The 19505-nt window shown below is 40.1% G+C and overlaps 1 protein-coding gene across 1 annotated transcript in view; it reads right to left on the minus strand.

Moving 5' to 3' along the window:
- Window positions 1-19505, minus strand: part of ca (RCC1 and BTB domain containing protein claret) — a 73867-nt gene extending 54362 nt beyond the window's left edge. The window contains 3 exon segments of the mRNA XM_019056386.2: window positions 48-222; window positions 15290-15432; window positions 19150-19505. Of these exon segments, the coding sequence (XP_018911931.2) occupies window positions 48-222; window positions 15290-15432; window positions 19150-19265 (434 nt within the window). The 5' untranslated portion in view covers window positions 19266-19505.

Below are 19505 nucleotides of genomic sequence, written 5' to 3' on the forward strand. Positions count from 1 at the left end.
ATAAGCTTCCACCATGTATCTACGAGAAATAAAATAAAACGGCTTACCCTGGAGCGGAAATTTTTGTCTCCCACCATGAGATTGATGTGGGGATGAAGTCTTTAGTTGGTGAAGGAAAGTAAGTCACATCATTTGCCATCCACTCGATAGTTGGTACTGAGCCAATAATTTCAAAATCTACCAACCATGTAATGGGTAAGATGTAGAGGGAACCATCATAACCTATGTTAAAAAAAGAGAATAAACTAACAAGCTTGTGGCGATATTGGCAAAGAAACTACTAAAAAAAAAACTAGGAATAAAGAACACTAAGGACTTTCAATCTTTCTCCGACCAAATTTTTATATTTTCATTGTCTGAATTATTGCTTTTTCACCCTGTACTTTGAACTCTTATTAGGGATTGACCGTAGAGGAGCGTTATCGGGTGAGCCAAAAAATGAGAATCTTAAACGCGAGAACCAGAACGCGATAGAACAGAAAAATTAAGTATTTTCCTAGTGAGCCTGTTGCAAACTTTTGCTAGAGCAAAAATAAGAGTTGTCGCCTATAGATAATGCCTCAAAAATCACGATGAGCGCATCGGCAAACTCTGAAATGCACTCATGACTTCACAATCTGCCTAAGAAATTTGCGGTTTTTGAGCTTCCCGCTTCAAAAACGATACTACGGCATAGGTGAACCTTTTGTTAGAGGAGTCGTTCCATCGTCGGCAATATTCATCATGGCCGACGCCAATGGAGATGTTGCATGTGTGAGGGATTTGCGATTTGACTGCTGTTTCATAAGTAAAAGTTCGCAAGAAACACGATGGTGCCACTGGTTTTCTCTGAAATCATCTCCCAAGCTCAAAAAAAGCTCTCAAAGTGAGGCCAAAATGGAGGGGATATCCCGCCCTACCCTGAGAGTCCACATCTATATCAAAACAAACTCTCCATGCAAAGATAGGGAGCAAATACATTAGCAGGGTTGCCATGTTTTCAGTTTTGAGGTCCCCAAATAGTGTGGCAGCCCTGTCAAGGTATTTGCTCCCTATCTTTGCATGGAGAGTTTGTTTTGATGTAGGGTGGACTCTCAGGGTAGGGCAGGATATCCCCTCCATTTTGGCCTCACTTTGAGAGCTTTTTTTGAGCTTGGGAGACGATTTCAGAGAAAACCAGTGGCACCATCGTGTTTCTCGCAAACTTTTATGTAAGAATCAATGGTCAAATCGCAAATTCCTCACACATGCAACATCTCCATTCGCCAAAACACGTGTGATGGGACGAGATAACACCTGAACAGGATTAGACTGGATAACAATCGGCGTGTTTAGGCCTTGTCTCGACGGCGCAACTGTTGAGGGAATTAGGTGCAACTGCAGCGAGTTTGTTGCACCAACCGAAATTCCCTGTCTCGACGCGCACGCATGTGTTCCTGGAACTTTTAGGCGGGAATATTCAACGAACTACACCTCTAGAATGGCTGACCAGTGTTAGAGACCCGGAACGTTTTGAAGTTGATATAGGTTAGGTTTACTTGGGCTCACACAGCAGGCTGCCATCTAAACCCATGTCAGACGCTGCCCACATTTTGCCGAATATTGTTGAATAAAGTGATAGCAATGAAAAGATTGCTGAACAATCGCACCTCAAAAGGTTTTCTTTACTCAAAAAATAGGAACTCTGAAAGAAAACCTCAAAAAAATGAAAGTTTACGAAGTTTGAAATTTTCACATGTAATCCTTATGGGCAAGACGCAGCAGAAATGGAGATTGAGGTTAGCTATACTTGGGCTCCCACCCCCCTCCTGCCTTCAAAAACCGGCCCATGCGCGTTACGCAGGTTTGCTATCTCGCGGCCATTCTAGAGGTGTAGTTCGTTGGGAATATTTGAACAATATTAATTTTTCTAGGTTAAACGATGTCAATTGAGATAACTGAACTGACAATTATGAACGGGAAGTGAATATTTTGCGTTATGTCGACCAGGTATAAAACAAAAAACAATAACATAACTCAGATATGAATAAAAAGAAAATATATTCGATAAAATTTTATTTTCCTGCTGTAGTGATATGCTACAAACGAAAATATAAAATTGAAACTGAAATGTGTACAAATATTTCTAAATAATAATCGTTCCGAATGAAATAAAACGCCCATAATAAACTCCCGCTTCACGTGCAACCAGCGTTTATCAATTCAAAACACGAAGGTAAACAACTGTTGAGGTTCCAGGTTTCTGACCTTGAAAGTTTCACTTATAAGTGAAACATTTTTGAGACACTTCCTTCCTTCAACAGTTGCGCCAATTTCCCTCAACAGTTGCGCCGTCGAAACAAGGCCTAACGTTCATATTTTCCTCGCCCGCCTTGATTGACCTTGAACTCTCCTTGAATTACGCGCGGAACTACGGAAGCGTCGGCCATGATGAATATTGCCGACGATGGAACGACTCCACTGACAAAATATTTACCTGTGCCGTAGTATCGTTTTTGAAGCGGGAAGCTCAAAAAACCGCAAATTTCTTACGCAGATTGTGAAGTTATGAGTGCATTTTAGACTTTGTCGATGCGCTCATTGTGATTTTTGAGGCATTATCTATAAGAAACAACTCTTAGTTTTGCTCTAGCAAAAGTTTGCAACAGGCCCATTTTGAAGCCGACCAAAGGATTTTTAATTTATTTCCTTATTTTTTTTTATAAATGATTATAGGTTACGCCCTCCGGTTTCGTGATAATAAGTACTTGAGTATTTAAATCATAGGTTTTTTTCCAAATCCATTGTACTAATTGAGAACAACAGAAATCGACCAGAGACCTAATTTTTTGCGCTATAATTCACATTATATACTACTTTAAGGTATGATAATTAGTTCCCCATGCCCCTAGATGTGCTGAAACCGCAATTGGATAGGGCTGTTCTATCGGTTGTCGGTAAGCTACCGAAACAGTTCCGTTAAGAAAAAGTTACGATAAGAGCGCTCATGCCGATAGCGATCAGAGTTTTCGGAGCTGACGAAAATGAGCTGTTGCCATTTGTACATCTATTTTACGCGCCGCCGCGCCAGGCAATCTGATAAACCGACACACGGGGCAACAATGCATTGAATGCGAGCTCTCAAAAATCCGATAAGGCCGGCTGTTGTCGATATCATCGCCACTGTCGGTACTGCGCCAGTTTCAATAAGAGACGATATCGAAAGTGTTCCGGCAAGAATTCGTTTGAACACACCTACAATTGGACGTATTTCTACCTAACGGGACCAGAGACAGGTGGAAAAAAAGAGGTGTGCTTCTTAGTCGAGGGCCGTGCGAGTGAGTGGGAATTATAAAGCGCCAGTGACGTCAGCAGCGACGAAGCCGCCGCTCTAGTTGTCCTTGGGCGTCTTCAACTGCTTTCTCAGAGCTGTGTAGAACGGTATTTTTTTTAGCGGTGGATAACTCCATTAGGAAGGGTTTTACGAAAAAAAGAAAGAACCGTCTTTTAAAGACTTGACGAGTACTTTACGAAACCGCAATTGTTTTTGGGTTCGGACAAGTAGGATAGCCACTGTGGCGACATAACAGAACTTGTGCGGTATTTTTTTTTTTTCAAAAATTGAGCTCCCTGTGAGTAACTCGAGAACCACGCATCTTAGAGGATATTGGAAAGGACTTTTCTGTTTGTTTTAAGAACAACCCCTTAAAGTTTGTCGCCACTTAGTTGATACACCCTGTACAGTCAAGCTGAAAGTCATCATGTAGACAACTCAAAGTATTTAAGTTTTTTTAAAGAATAATGTACATTTCTGTAAAAAGAACACATAATTTCACAAAATCAGTCAGGAGTGTTATTCAACGCAATTTACTTTTTTCGTCATTTACATTTAATTCATTTCTAATTTATTAACTGCTCATATTGTGCTGTAGTCTTGTATTCATCTTTTACAAGTAGTTTTATTTGAATTATAAACCAGCAGTCTAGCCTGTGCGCGGACAGTGTCATCTACATCTTCTCTAAGTGTTTATCTAATAAAATTTCTACACTCACTTAGAAATATTCAGTGAAGAAATTTTTCAGGGCCATAGATATATTATGAGGATCCAATTCAAAATAAATCAATGAAGGAAAAAAAAAATTAATTATGATAACAATAATTCATAAAGAACAGTCCTGGATGGAACAGTCCATCATCGATATTAGCATCCCTAATGATCATAACTTGGGGCTGAAGTATCAAGAAAAGATGGCAAAGTATCTGCCCTTAGCTACGGAAATGAAGCGATTATGGAACTTGAACATTTTTCGCATCAAGCCCCATGTCAGTAACGGGGATAGTTCCAAGAAGTTTAGTTAAGCATCTTCAAAACCTTGGAATAGAAAGTTACCTGCTTCATTCAATGCAGAAGTCCGTTGTCATAAGCACGTCAAGTATTGTCAGGTCGTTTCTTAATATCGATAATTTTGTTGATTTTTCTTTTAGTTTTTCTTTTTTAATTTTTCTTTTTCTTATTCAAGCAAATTAGTGCATATTACTGACTTTGGCCTGCGGCCTGTCAGTAATACTTATACCGAAAGTGTTCTTTCTTCCGAGGGGGGGGGGGGGGGACCCACAATAATTTTTCTAAATTTTATTTTTGATATTGCAGAATATTACATAACAAAGTAGATAGGTAATAAATATGCAAAATTTGCAAAATCATGTAACTAATTCTATTTATTACTGTATACACCTAAGTTGAAAAATTTACTGAGAGAAGCCTCCCATCTTTGCTCAATTGCCAAAAAGCATTCGAAACACTCATACATGATTAAAACTCGACCGATGTTGGGTAGAATTCATTTTCAACTTACGTTATTTTTAGGCAAGGCAGCCGAAAGTGCTGTCTTCTGCATGCTTTCGTGGTTGAGTTTTCGACTCTCAACAAACATATTTTCAGGTTAAAAATCGGCAGAAGAGGGCCGCATTTCACATGAAAGCACTGTTTTTATTGGCTCTATTTAGGGCCTTGTCTCCACGGGACGTTTTCATGGGATTTGTCCCAAGTTCGAATCGCAGGAATGAAACTCCTGGGATTTTACCGGGTTATCGTCTCCATGGGACGGGGCTCATACAGTCCTGCAACTAGTTTGCACGGGAAGATAAATTAGTTAAAGTCGAGTATCTAACTGGGATTAAAATAATAATTCCACTCAATTGACAATTAGACACATTATTTTAATTAAACAAACATGAACGATGGAGTAATCAACAAAATATCGCACAATTCGTTTACACTTCTTCTTCCTCTCTCAGTGGGTCCTTGGGGTAAAAGGACCATACTTGGTACTAGGAAAAATATTGATTAACTCAAAATTTTTCCCAACTTCGTAAGTGGGATTTTTCCCTGGGACAAATCTCGTGAAACGGCCCGTGGAGACAAGGCCTCAGAATAATGTCATTTATTGCAGTTTTGAAGGCGCTAAAGGAGAAACAGTTTAGTAATGTAGTTTTCTTGGATGTCGCCCAGGCATTTGACAAAGTCTGGCATTCTAAAGTGGCTTTTACACTTTCAAAAACCTTGCCTGGGAACCACGTGCAATTAATAATGTCTCATTTAGCAGATAGATCTTTTAGGGTTCGATTTAAAGACTCTTACTCTGAATTTAGGAAAATAAGAGCAGGGGTACCTCAAGGTTCGGTACTCTCCCCCCTAATCTTTAGTCTCTTTACCGCTGACGTACCTAAACCTAAAAAAGGAAAAATCGGGATCATTGCTGACGACACGGCCGTTGCGTCCTCTGCGCCCACCGTTGCCTGGACGACCGTTAACCTGACCTGGAGAGGCCGTAACTACGATTCTGTGACGTCACACTAGTAGATGAAACTCGGCCGCGGTTTAACACGCGTTCTTATGGGAGAACGCTTGCCGCGCGATGATTTCTCGCCGATATCTCTTTCAGGGTTGATCTGACGCAAAATTTCATAGGAACCGTTTAGAAAGAGGATGAAATTTCACTTTAGAAAACTAACTAGTTCATTTGTGACATTGTCTAAATATCGAGGAAATGAATGCGTAATACCGAAAATCGTTACTCCACTCAGATTCAAACGGGCCACTCGCGCAACTTCGGCCGATCGAGAGCCACTCTGATTGGTCCACGCAGCGACTGCCTCACTCATCGATGCACTGATGACCCGGAGATGCTTGTTGTTTTCGGTAAATATCTACTAGCTTGACGTCACAGAACTGACTAGTTACGGCCTCTCCATTCTCGTAGGCCTGGACGACATCCAGGATTGGACTGAGCGCGATCGCACGGCGCTTAACGCCACCAAATCAGTTGACGTGGTCTTTACCTTAAGACCATATGTTTATGTCCCTGTGATCCTAAATAAAATTGCTATTCCCCATGCACAAAAGGCTCCTTACCTCGGCCTTACTATGAACTGTAAGTTAAAATGGAAGGAGCATATTCTAAATAAGAAAAAGCAAATTGACTTAAAGCACAGACAGATGCTATGGCTTCTATGGGAAGCGATCTAAATTAAAGCTAAAAAATAAAGTTTTACTTTATAAATCAATGTTAAGGCCAATCTGGGTATACGGCTGCCAGATTTGGGCAAGTGCCGCCAGTTCTAATCTCAAAATGATTGAGACAATTCAAAATAAAATACTCAGACAAATGGCAGGGGCCAGGTGGTACGAGCGTAACATCGATATTAGAGATGAGCTCGGGATCGAAGAAATGGACATGTACATCTCACATATGTACAATAGCTATGAAGAGAGACTGGGCGGTCACCCCAATCCCGAAGCAATAGCGCTTTTGGATTGGGGCTCCGAGACCCGGAGGTTAAAAAGACGCAAACCACATGAGTTGAGCACGGCTCATTTCCGTCGGTGTTAGGCTCGTGCCTCTGGCCCCTACCAGTCTTACAAGGGGAGGCTACCGATTGTACACCTCAGATCGGGTTCAAATTTGGCAGAGAGGTAGAATAGGTTAATATAAGAAACCGTATTTTTTTTTAGGTGCCAATGCCCAGCCGTTTTTGAGTTATGAATTTTTGAAGTTGCCGTTTTTTCGTGTCAGGGACGCGCTCAAGTTGAGCCTACTGTGCGCGCATCTTTTAATGCGATCCGAGTGTCCCGACGTTCAAGTGAGACAGTTGCCCAAGCGGTAGCGCGCTCGCCTACGGTGCTGCAGGTTCAGGGTTCGATACTACTTCCGTGAATTACACTTTTGCAATTGATTATTTTGTTTTTTAATCGCTTCATCACAACAAATTGTAAGTCACCTTGTAGAAGTTGTGGTGCTGATTATATTTTTTTCCTTTTTTGTTACACACTCATTAAAAAAATAAAAAATACATAAAATTTAATTAGAATCATAACGTCAACAAGGTGACTTACAATTCGTTGTGATGAAGCGATTAAAAAACAAAATAATCAATTGCAAAAATGTAATTCACGGAAGTAGTATCGAACCCTGAACCTGCAGCACCGTAGGCGAGCGCGCTACCGCTTGGGCAACTGTCTCAATTGAACGTCGGGACACTCGGATCGCATTAAAAGATGCGCGCACAGTAGGCTCAACTTGAGCGCGTCGCTGACACGAAAAAACGGCAACTTCAAAAATTCATAACTCAAAAACGGCTGGGCATTGGCACCTAAAAAAAATACGGTTTCTTATATTAACCTATTCTACCTCTCTGCCAAATTTGAACCCGATCTGAGGTGGACAATCGGTAGCCTCCCCTTGTTAGTCGACTGACAGGGCGAAAGCATAGTTAGTAGGAAAATTCTCTAGAATCTAGTTCTAGGAATAATTATAGTTAATATTAGTTAGTTTTTCTCCCGCTTTTTACAGGATTTTACTTCTATCTCATTTGTTCATCCTTCATTATCATTCTCGTTAATTTAATCCATAAAGCGGTGTTTATTTCTATTTTATTATATTAGGCTTAAAAGAAAATTTGTAAAGACTCGTAAGGTCTAGTAATATAAGTTGTAATTCAATATGTGTAATTACAAAAATAATTAAATAAAAAAAATTTATTGCAGTTTTGCCTGAAATTACTTCTTCTTTTTCTTGCGCTTTTGTCTTTCTCATTAGTCTCAAAGATGGGGAGCAAATACATTGACAAGGCTGCCACTTTAACCAGGGACTCCAAAACTGTAAACATGGCAACTCTGCTAATGTATTTGCTCCCTATCTTTGCATGGAGAGTTTGCCTTGATGTAGACGTGGACTCTCAGGAATCAGGATAGCGTGGGATATCCCCTTCATTTTGGCCTCAACTTGAGAGCTTCTTTTGAGCTTGGGAGTTGATTTCAGAGAAAACCAGTAGTACCATTGTGTTTTTCGCGAACTTTTACAAAAGAATCAATGGTCAAATCGCAAATTCCTCACACATGCAACATCTCCATTTAGATTTATTCATCTTCGAGGTGCATCTACTGCAGTTCCTTATACCCCTAAAACAAGTTACTCTGAAACTATCTCATAAGTTGTGCGTAGAATTCAGGTGAGAGGAGGGAATAACGTAGTATACAACGATGTCTATACTGTAGCCTGCTGGCTTCATCTATTGCACGCAGGCTGTCACTCAACGCTGACATTAGATTACATAAGAACTTGAGGGCATGACCACCATACTCGATGATGTTTGTTGATGATATATTCCAGAAAATCTCAGTAAATAGTAACAATCAGATCATCAATGACAGTACTTATATACGTATCAATCCAGTAAAGTGCATTAACTTCAGGATGAGTGAAAGCCTGGTTTCCGATGAACGCGAAGGTAGGGCTGTTCAATCGGTTGTCGGTAAGCCACCGAAACAGTTCCGTTAAGAAAAAGTTACGATAAGAGCGCTCTTACCGATAGCGATCAGAGTTTTCGGAGCTGGCGAAAATAAGCTGTTGCCAATTGTACATCTATTTTACGCGCCGCCGCGCCAGGCAATCTGATAAACCGACACACGGGGCGACAATGTATTGAGTGCGAGCTCTCAAAACTCCGATAAGGCCGGCTGTTGTCGTAATCATGGCCACTGTCGGTACTGCCGCCAGTTTCAATAAGAGACGATGTCGATAGTGTTCCGGCAAGAATTCGTTTGAACACCCCTACGCGAAGGCTCGCGTCAGCTGCAACGCAGAGTCCTGCGTCAAGCTGCCGCATGCCGCGTCGAGCATTTCGACCCGCAACGCGTTGCTCCGTCCGCCGTTCCCAGTGACCGCGGCGAACGCAAAGCTCGACCAATCAGCGTTCAGTATCATTCCAAGATGGCAGTTTCAACATAACCTAAAAATCTGTGTGCCACGCGATAACCTCCAGCTCCGCATCGTGGCTCCCACCCAAAGACATAAAGACGGAGCGCTCGTATCTAAAAGCACGGGGAAAAAGTGAAGCTAGGTTCGGCGCTGCGCGCTTGTGTGAGTGTGTAGATGAGCGCGGGAATCCATGGCGGCAAACGGAAATTTGATTTGAACTTGTCCTCTTGATTTTTGCACATTTCTTCTTTGAAACGTATTTTAAATTCCTAAAACGAATTTACTAAGAAAGTTCGGTCTGCGTCCTAATATAATACACCTACTTTTGCTCGGTAACAGGCAATAATCTCACATAAAGTTAGTTTTTCTTCTGCTCATGGTGGTTCTGCAGGTTCAAACAGGCCGTTACAGTTCTAGATCAACGTTACTCCCAAATGAAATTAATCGGTCGACGACGGACTGAAACTAACCTAAAGTTAAAAAAATATGAGTGTGTACCTGAATTTGGGCAAAAATCAACCTAAAATACTTTGTTTCCGCAATTTTATTTATTAGTTCCCGCCCTACATTTGAATTCAAACTTGTCCCGATTTCGCCGCCAATCCTCTAGCCAATAGTAGAGGTGATTGAAAAGAAGCTCTAGAAGCTTCATTTTTTGCTTTTAGTGCTCCGTCTTCATGTCTTTGCTCCCACCGGAGCTCGTTGCCCGTGAATCCTAATACAGGGTGATCCAAAAGTCCCTTCCACCCCCTCTAACTTTTTACCTAATTGAGATAAAGATTTGAAACTTGGGGGATAGTCCTAGGTCAACGGGAGCTACTTTTTGGCCCCCCTAAAATTTTCAGGGGGGCCCCCCTTGGGGGGGGCAACGGCCCCCAACTTTTAATTTTCAAATGGGAAGACCCCCTTTGTGATAGCTCGTTCGAAAGAGCATAAAAAAGAAAACTTTTCGCGCAAACCCGAAGTCAATATCTCAAACCGTTTCAAAATGGCGGCCGGTTAAAGTTCAAAATGGCCGAAAATTCACACCGGTTATTTGTCGATGGATTTGCGCGAAAATCGGAATGTAGGGGTATTTTGACACGAGAAAAACGAATTTGACGTTAGATTTTCAAAAAAACCGAAATTTCCAAAATGGCCGCCGGTTAAAGTTCAAAATGACCAAAAATTGATTTTTTTAGAAATCTAAGTTCAAATTTGTTTATCTTATGCCAAAATACTCTCAAATTCCATTTTTTAGGCAAATCCATCAGGAAAAAAACGAGGTGACAATTTTCGGCCATTTTAAACTTCAACCGGCGGCCATTTTGGAAATTTTGATTTTTTTTGAAAATCTAACGTCAAATTCGTTTTTCTCGTGTCAAAATACCCCTACATACCGATTTTCGCGCAAATCCATCGACAAATAACCGTGTGAATTTTCGGCCATTTTGAACTTTAACCGGCCGCCATTTTGAAACGGTTTGAGATATTGACTTCGGGTTTGCGCGAAAAGTTTTCTTTTTTTATGCTCTTTCGAACGAGCTATCACAAAGGGGGTCTTCCCATTTGAAAATTAAAAGTTGGGGGCCGTTGCCCCCCCAAGGGGGGCCCCCCTGAAAATTTTAGGGGGGCCAAAAAGTAGTTCCCTTTGACCTAGGAATATTCCCCAAGTTTCAAATCTTTATCTTAATTAGGTAAAAAGTTAGAGGGGGTGGAAGGGACTTTTGGATCACCCTGTATATAATTCCGTAAGCCCGATTTCTGTTTCGAAATTGCGCCGCGACCGTCGTGCCGATCCGGGCGTCGGAGGTGCCGGCGGGACCGTCCCGGTCCCGCGGGGTCGGGAAAAATACGGGGATCGCGCGTCGGGCCCCGCGCCCCTCGCGCCCTCCGAAAGATCGCTTATCCCGTTTGTCCCGCTGGGAGATGCGCGGTTTTTCGTTTTCCCCGTGCTGTTCGTTCTCGGTCAGCTGATGACTCGGCTGCCCGAGGCGTTCGTCGTCATGGATATTCGTCGTTTATGAAGAATTCCGATTTTTTCGTACAGTGCGCGTCGTCTTTTGAATTTTGTTAATATTTGTCGTGTATGAAGAATCCCGAATTTTTAGTAAGGTGCGCGTATTCGTTTTCATATTGGGAATGGTTCGGAGTCGAAAACGTGGGCGTCCGGCGAGGCGTGGCAATGTTTCTCGCAATTTATCCGCGCGACGCAAAATGAAGAATTCCGATCTTTTCGTACAGTGCGCGTCGTCTTTTGAATTTTGTTAATATTTGTCGTGTATGAAGAATCCCGAATTTTTAGTAAAGTGCGCGTATTCGTTTTAATATTGGGAATGGATCGGAGTCGAAAACGTGGGCGTCTGGCGAAGCGTGGCAATGTTTCTCGCAATTTATCCGCGCGACGCAAAGTGCGGCATGATGGCTGTCTCAAAGGAGATGGATAATGTACGACGTACGGCTGAACAGGGAAATAACCTCAATCCATTTCGGCAGAGCACTGATAATTTTATCGGAAATGATTATCCGGAAAATAATTTCGGACTTTTAAATGTGAAGTGCCAGTATTGTGATGCCTTGATTATCCGGAAAATAATTTCGGACTTTTAAATGTGAAGTGCCAGTATTGTGATGCCTTGCATTTCAAAAAAGAGGAGATGAACGGCCATTTTAACAGATGTTGTCATAATGGTCTTCTCAGACTTGCCGAGCCTGGAATCAATGACCAACTTCGCGACCTGTTCTCCAAACCCATCTTCATGACTAACATTTTGAGGTACAACAGTTGTATGGCTTTTGCATCTCTGTCTGCTTCCAAAGCTCAAATAATTTTGAACCAAATCTTCTGCCAACCAAATATCTGTATTAAGTCCTCATTGTGATCCAATGATTTATCCTTTGCTCTATGCTCATGGCGAGCCAGGCTGGGATCCTAAAATGGAGCATAATGGACCACGCAAGCAGCCAAATCGCAAACATGTAACCATGCTACAATTCGCGTGTTACAGGCTTGCCATTAGAACAGCATTTTCCCATATTCACCAATCAAAGAAATTATTTCAACAATAAATTGTAGATTTATATGTTCGTGTCGAACGTGAGAGGCTTCATTATATTAGAGAGCATCAGTCCGAACTCAGAGTTGAACATTATGCTGGGTTGCAAGATTTTGTTCTGAATAAAGCAAGAGTCGATGATATGAATGTTGGAAGAATTGTAGTTTTACCATCTTCTTTTGAAGGCAGCCCCCGTAATCTTATTCAAAGATATCGAGATGCCATGGCAATTGTCCGCGTGTATGGCAAACCAGACATTTTTTTGACAATGACGTGTAACCCGAAATGGTCGGAAATAACCGCTGCTTTAGCGCCAAAAGAAACTGCTGCAGATCGTCCAGAATTAGTTTCACGAGTTTTTCATTGCAAATTGGATCAATTACTAAGAGATGTATTAAAAGAAAATGTTCTGGGTAGAGTTGTTGCACATGTTTATGTAATTGAATTGCTAAAGCATGGTCTCCCACATTGTCATTTGCTCTTAATTTATTAGCAGAAAATTTGGTTCAAAATTTAAAGTCGTAAATATGGATTGTTTCTCATGGAAGAGATGAATTAAGGACGGAAATTTTGAAACACCACAATGGAGATACGTGGTTTCGCTCTTCAGTCGGTGCGATACGGACATCCATCAAGTTGAAAAAAATGCATCAAGTCCCTGTCACCGCCGACCAACGCGTTTGTCGATCGAATCAACTACAGGTAGTATGAGCAGGGGGTCAAAACGCCTTCAATTTTCTGAACGCAATACGGACATCCGTCGAGGTTGTATAGTTGTATCAACGCGCCGTAGCAAACGCGTCCCATTGTTTATCGTAACATACGAATATAAGTTGAGAGGGGCCAGTAATAATGCCTTCAATTTTATCCATACATATTGTTGGGCAAAATGAGAGACGACGTTTCTCCATTTGCGACGTTGCAGACTTCCTTTGAAATTTTATTTTTCTTTCGAGAAGCTGGTCAACATAAAACTTAAATTCTCCATGATTTTTCGTATTCAATAGCGGAAGATTTGGTTCAAAATTATATGGGCTTTGGAAGCAGACAGAGATGCAAAAGCCATACAACTGATGTACCTCAAAATGTTGGTCATGAAAATGGGTTTGGAGAAGAGGTCGCGAAATTGGTCTTTGATTCCAGGCATGGCAAGTCTGAGAAGACCATTATGACAACATCTGTTAAAATGGCCGTTCATCTCCTCTTTTTTGAAATGCAAGGCATCACAATACTAGCACTTCACATTTAAAAGTCCGAAATTATTTTTCGGAATAATTTAATTTTTCCAGATTATATATTTAAATTGTTATTAAATAATGATAAATTCAAAATTCCAATTTCATTTTCCAAAATTTCAGAGCATGTTATATCTTCTTTCAAAATTTATTGTAAATTCAAGTTGCTATTCAATTATAATAAATAACTTGAACGTGGTTGTTCTATGATTTCTTACGAGCAGTTCCCTTCCAGTGTTTAGCAGCCGCGTAGTGGCCTCAGGCCCTAGTATTTTTTATAAGCCCGTATTAGCGGTCACGGAAATTATTTTTGGATACGTCTGTAATTGGCTCATAGGAAATTTTACGGTTTTTAATACAAATCCAGCGAAATTTCACTCCTAAATGAATAGATTAATAAAAAATAGGAGAAAAGGTCCGCTGTTCCAAAAATGTTTAGCCGTGGCACCTTTTACAACTAGTTTTTAATGGGTCTCAGAATTGTTTTAAAGTTATTTTTTGGACTTTTCTAGAAGGAAATTATACGTGCTTTAAAAAAGGATGATACATTCCACTAAAATGAAACGTTCAAGAGATAAATGAGAAGAAAGGCCGCTGATCCCGCGAAGTTTTTGCCGCGGCAATTTTTGAAACCCGTATTCTTGGCCTTAAAAATTGTTTTTAATCCATTTTATGTAATCAGCCGATAGGAAATGTTACGCTCTCTATAAAATGTCGAGACATTTGCATCGAAAATGAACCGTTTGATAGAAAAACGAGAAAAAAGGTCACTGGGCTATTGATTCTAGGCTGCGGTCGTTTTTTCTAAGCCTTTAATGTGTGCTGCGAATTTATTCTTGACAAAATATTTGTAATAAACAGGTAGGAAACTTTACATGCTACAAAAATGGAAACAAACATAAAAAGACCATTCTACACGCTCTTTAGAGGAAATTGTATTAGATTGCTGGTAATAGGGCTCCTTAGGAGGGCTTACTCACAATTTCTCATGAGAGAACTTCATGAAGATGGAAACAGGGTTTTGGTCGATTTACGGTCTAAATCAGTGGAAAGAGGAATGATGGACTCAGTTTGTCCCATCATCAAACAAGCAGGTTGTGGGATTGAAATAAAACTTCAAATCGAGGGCTAAGGAACAATACTGCCTAACTGACAATTTTGGCAAAAATGAGTTAGTGATTTTGCTGCATTCATCAGTATTACAAACTCAAGATGATGTTTTCAGTTATTTCCAATTCTGCACAGGAGCGCTATGAACATGCTGTGATGTATTGGAAAAAAAAAAAAAAAAAAATTAAAAATCTAACTACAATATTACAAAAATGAAGAAGTTTCTTCTTTGTCCTGCAAAAACTTTAGTTTGCAAATTGGCGGTATCGTCCCTCAACCATCGAAGTGTGTTTATACAGGATATCTCATGATATCCCGTAAAAACACCCTTCTACAGGAGAACTCTTCAACTGGCGCCACTGGAAGCCTCCGATGACATCATCAACTACTTTTACTTGGTTCAATCTTTGTAGTTACATGCAGTGTTTGCCTTGGTCTCTACTCTTTAGCCATTTAAAGCTTCAAGCCCTTCAAGTAGTTTTCATAAAGCACTTAAAATCAGCATTACTCATAGCTCCATTTCAATAGATGGTAAAGGAAAAAGTAGTAGAGAGGAAACATGAAGTCTCCGAGAATTTGCTGACCAATTAACTTTCATTCTTTCAATTACAGCCGTAGTCCAGAAAACACATTGAAAACAATCTTTACCCCATATGAATCAGAGTAAAAAATTACTTTTGTGGTACTTACAAACAACAGCCATCCATGCTCCAAATGATTGCTGAAAACAGATTGATTGAATTGTTTTATCTCTGTCTTCAAACCATGGTATCCAGCGAAGGAGTGGTTTTGGGTGAGCTTCTAAATTAGCATAGATAATTATGCCTCCAGTCCTGCAAGATAAGAAAAAATGACACATTTTAATTCGAATTTTGGTCATTTAATTTTCAATTGTGCACACTCAATCATCTTTCTCATTTGTATTTTTAGTCCAAAAGTGGATGAAATATTTTATCATACCTAGGTCCTTTTCTTAGTCAAAATAAGAGAACCTAATCAAAAAGGAAAATCAACCTAAAGTCCTCTAGTGTGTTACTTACTTACTTACTTACTTACTTACTGCACTAGATGCACTTTGGTCAAAATAGAGATAAATATACAAAAATGCAGGTATATCTCCTCAATAGTCTTCAAAAATCACGGGCGCCATTGCATTAAATGCCCCTAAGAAATCAGGCATTAGGGTGGCCCAAATTTGGCAATGTCGGAATTTTTTTGGTCTTACCCCCTAGAACTGTTCCATTTGATCAAAAAACACTCTCTGCCAAGTTTCAGCCAAATCGGATAATATTAACCCGTGCCGACAGAGCCATCTTTTTTAAATGGGATTTTACATTGAAAAAAACTTTTTTCCAGAAAAATCCATTTTTCAAAAAATGTGTAATTCCTAGAAAAAATCTGAGGTCAGATTCGGCTTCAGCAGGAAAAATTAAGTGGGAAAACATGTATTGGACACTTCAAAAAAATTGTTTTACCCCTCGTTATAGCGGCGAAACAACTGAAACATCTAGAATACGCTAAAAAAGGGTAAAATGACGGTGATAAATCCCAAATAATTACGTACGTCTGCATTCGAAAATGAAGCTCAACATATGGCAGGGGTTACCTATGTACTTTTTTACGCTGAGTCCGAAAATGCTATCCATTTTTCTCTATTCCATCAGGGTTTTCCGGAAAATCGATTTTCTTGTTTAAAAAGAGGATTTTCCGGGGAAAACTCAATTTTCAGGATATAAACCTCAACATGTGACGGATATTTTTTATGTGTTTTTCAACGCTGAGTCCGAAAATGATGTCAAAGTTGCTCCATTACATCGAGCTTTTCCGGAAAATCGATTTTCTTGTATAAAAAGAGGGTTTTCCGGGGAAAACTCCATTTTCAGGAAATAAACCTCAACACGTGACGGATGTTTTTTATGTGTTTTTCAACGCTGAGTCCGAAAATGATGTCAAAGTTGCTCCTCTATATCAGGCTTTACTGGGAAATCGATTTTCTCGTAGAAACACGGTTTTCGGGGAAAACTTAACTTTTAGGAAATGAACGATCGACTTGTAAAATATTTTTCTGGTGTGTTGTTTAACGGTGAATTCGAAAATCATAACCGTCTCACTCTATTCCACTAAGAAGTTCTGAAGAGCTAAATTCCCGTAAAAAAGGTAATTTTCCAGGGAAAACTCGGTACAATCGATTTTCCGGAAAAGCTCGATGTAATGGAGCAACTTTGACATCATTTTCGGACTCAGCGTTGAAAAACACATAAAAAATATCCGTCACATGTTGAGGTTTATATCCTGAAAATTGAGTTTTCCCCGGAAAATCCTCTTTTTAAACAAGAAAATCGATTTTCCGGAAAACCCTGATGGAATAGAGAAAAATGGATAGCATTTTCGGACTCAGCGTAAAAAAGTACATAGGTAACCCCTGCCATATGTTGAGCTTCATTTTCGAATGCAGACGTACGTAATTATTTGGGATTTATCACCGTCATTTTACCCTTTTTTAGCGTATTCTAGATGTTTCAGTTGTTTCGCCGCTATAACGAGGGGTAAAACAATTTTTTTGAAGTGTCCAATACATGTTTTCCCACTTAATTTTTCCTGCTGAAGCCGAATCTGACCTCAGATTTTTTCTAGGAATTACACATTTTTTGAAAAATGGATTTTTCTGGAAAAAAGTTTTTTTCAATGTAAAATCCCATTTAAAAAAGATGGCTCTGTCGGCACGGGTTAATATTATCCGATTTGGCTGAAACTTGGCAGAGAGTGTTTTTTGATCAAATGGAACAGTTCTAGGGGGTAAGATCAAAAAAATTCGCAAAATAAATTTTCCTGTGTATAATTGGGCCACCCTAATCAGGCATAGCCCCTGAAACATTGCTGCTATTCTAATTTTTCTCATTGGTGATGTTTTGTCAATCATATCAGCATAGAGCTGAATTTATAGAGCAAGCAGCTGCATTTGAAGCACAACAAATCTTACTACTGATCGGTGTAGAATGATTGATTGGTGATGATCAAATCGGTGTAAAATAAGGTGGCGCCAATTGGCCCTTAAAAATTGAATTTACTCTGCCAGTTGGCTCCTAAACCTCTTGCGAGCAACTTTTCAGTTGTGATATAGAGGGGGGTGAGGGGGAGGTTTTTCTCTGTTTTCTTTTTTGTTCAGAAAATTTTAAATAGATTATGAATTTCACTCCAAGTCCCCCCTTGGATGTATGGATGTTAGCCCCCCCCCCCCCCCCGGGGCTTTGGAATTGGCCCCATGATCTCTCATTAAGGTGATTCGATGGACGCCATATTTTGTGTCAGAACGGCATGCGATATATCGCATCAATTGGTTCCATATTTTCAGCTACTCGTCATTTTTCTCCTATTTTGAGATCGCAATTCTGTTGTCAGGAGTCTAAAGCACTCACTTACCAATTTTAGCAGAGAAATTCAACGTAATAAAGGCGTGGTTTTTTCAGAGAGAAAACATCGCATTCGATACTGATATCAAAACTGCACTCGAATGCGATATTTTCTCTCTGAAAAAACCACGCCTTTATTACGTTGAATTTCTCTGCTAAAATTGGTAAGTGAGTGCTTTAGACTCCTGACAACAGAATTGCGATCTCAAAATAGGAGAAAAATGACGAGTAGCTGAAAATATGGAACCAATTGATGCGATATATCGCATGCCGTTCTGACACAAAATATGGCGTCCATCGAATCACCTTAAGCAAGGCGAATTGAAAATGGTGGTTGCATTTCGGTTTTGGCTGCCATCTTGAAGTGTTGTGATGTCAGGAGGGAGGGTTTTGCCGTGCAATCCGAGATTGAACCAGTCCCTCTGGCCTTGGTCGGCCCATGTACCCGATCCCGTGTGATGTCCAGAGGGTACAAAATGCGACCACCATTCTTTATCCACCTTGCTCATTAAGACAAGACACTGATACTGGGTAAGTGCTTGTACAAACATAAATCCTGAGAGTAAATCTTTCAACTAGATTAGCTATTTGCCATCATCATCATATTGATGGCTATCTTGCAAGGCTGCAATGGCTATCATGCAAAGCTGCAATGACTGTCTCCATTGCAAGGTATCAAAATCTCTGCTCTTTAGTGTATTTTAATGAGGAAGAACAAGTCAACGTCATAGCTTGAAATTCATATAAAATATTCTACAAACAGAGCAGAAAAATCAAAGAAGTTCTCAAGAAATTACATGGACTGGTTTTCAAAAAAATTGAAGTAGTTTTTAGTTGAAAAAAAAATACTTAAAGTATGACTAGAAGTCTACAACATCCCAAACGAAGATACCTGTGTGGTCTTGCACTCTGGCCTTAGGTATCATACTGGGAAAATAGTTTTCCAAACAGGGACAGTGCTCGTAACTGAGAGAGTTACTTGCAGGTGACAGCTACGAATGCATACAAATCCTGCTGGTCAAGGGTAATGTAAGCAGTTATTACTGTTTCAGATTTCGTAGCTTGAAGAGGTAGCTACCGCTCCTCATAAAACTCTGACCTTATAGACACGCAAAAAATGTAAAAGTTACGGAGACTTACCCTGAAACGAGAGCTAGAACATGTCGTTTGGCATTGAAATAATAAGCGCTTGTTTTGATTTGGTTGACACTGAGTAGTCTCTGAAGTGCATATAAGTCACCATCTTCCGCCTGCATTTTCGTCAAGGTGCTGAGAGATGAAGGCAGAAGTTCAGTTCAGACTACAAAAAGTAAGATAAGTGCCATGATAAAATTGAAGCATCAGCAGGAAAAGTAATTTAATGAAATAAAATGAAATAAAAATAATACAGAGAGTATAAAGGGTTAGTATAAAGGTTTAGATGCCCGACTGTGTAATAATTTGTAGGGACTCTAATTTGTAGTAGTGCCTCTGATTATCGACTAACTCGCCCTATA

This window comes from Bemisia tabaci, chromosome 1 (genome assembly GCF_918797505.1).
Source record: "Bemisia tabaci chromosome 1, PGI_BMITA_v3".
In the NCBI taxonomy this organism is placed as follows: Eukaryota; Metazoa; Arthropoda; class Insecta; order Hemiptera; family Aleyrodidae; genus Bemisia; species Bemisia tabaci.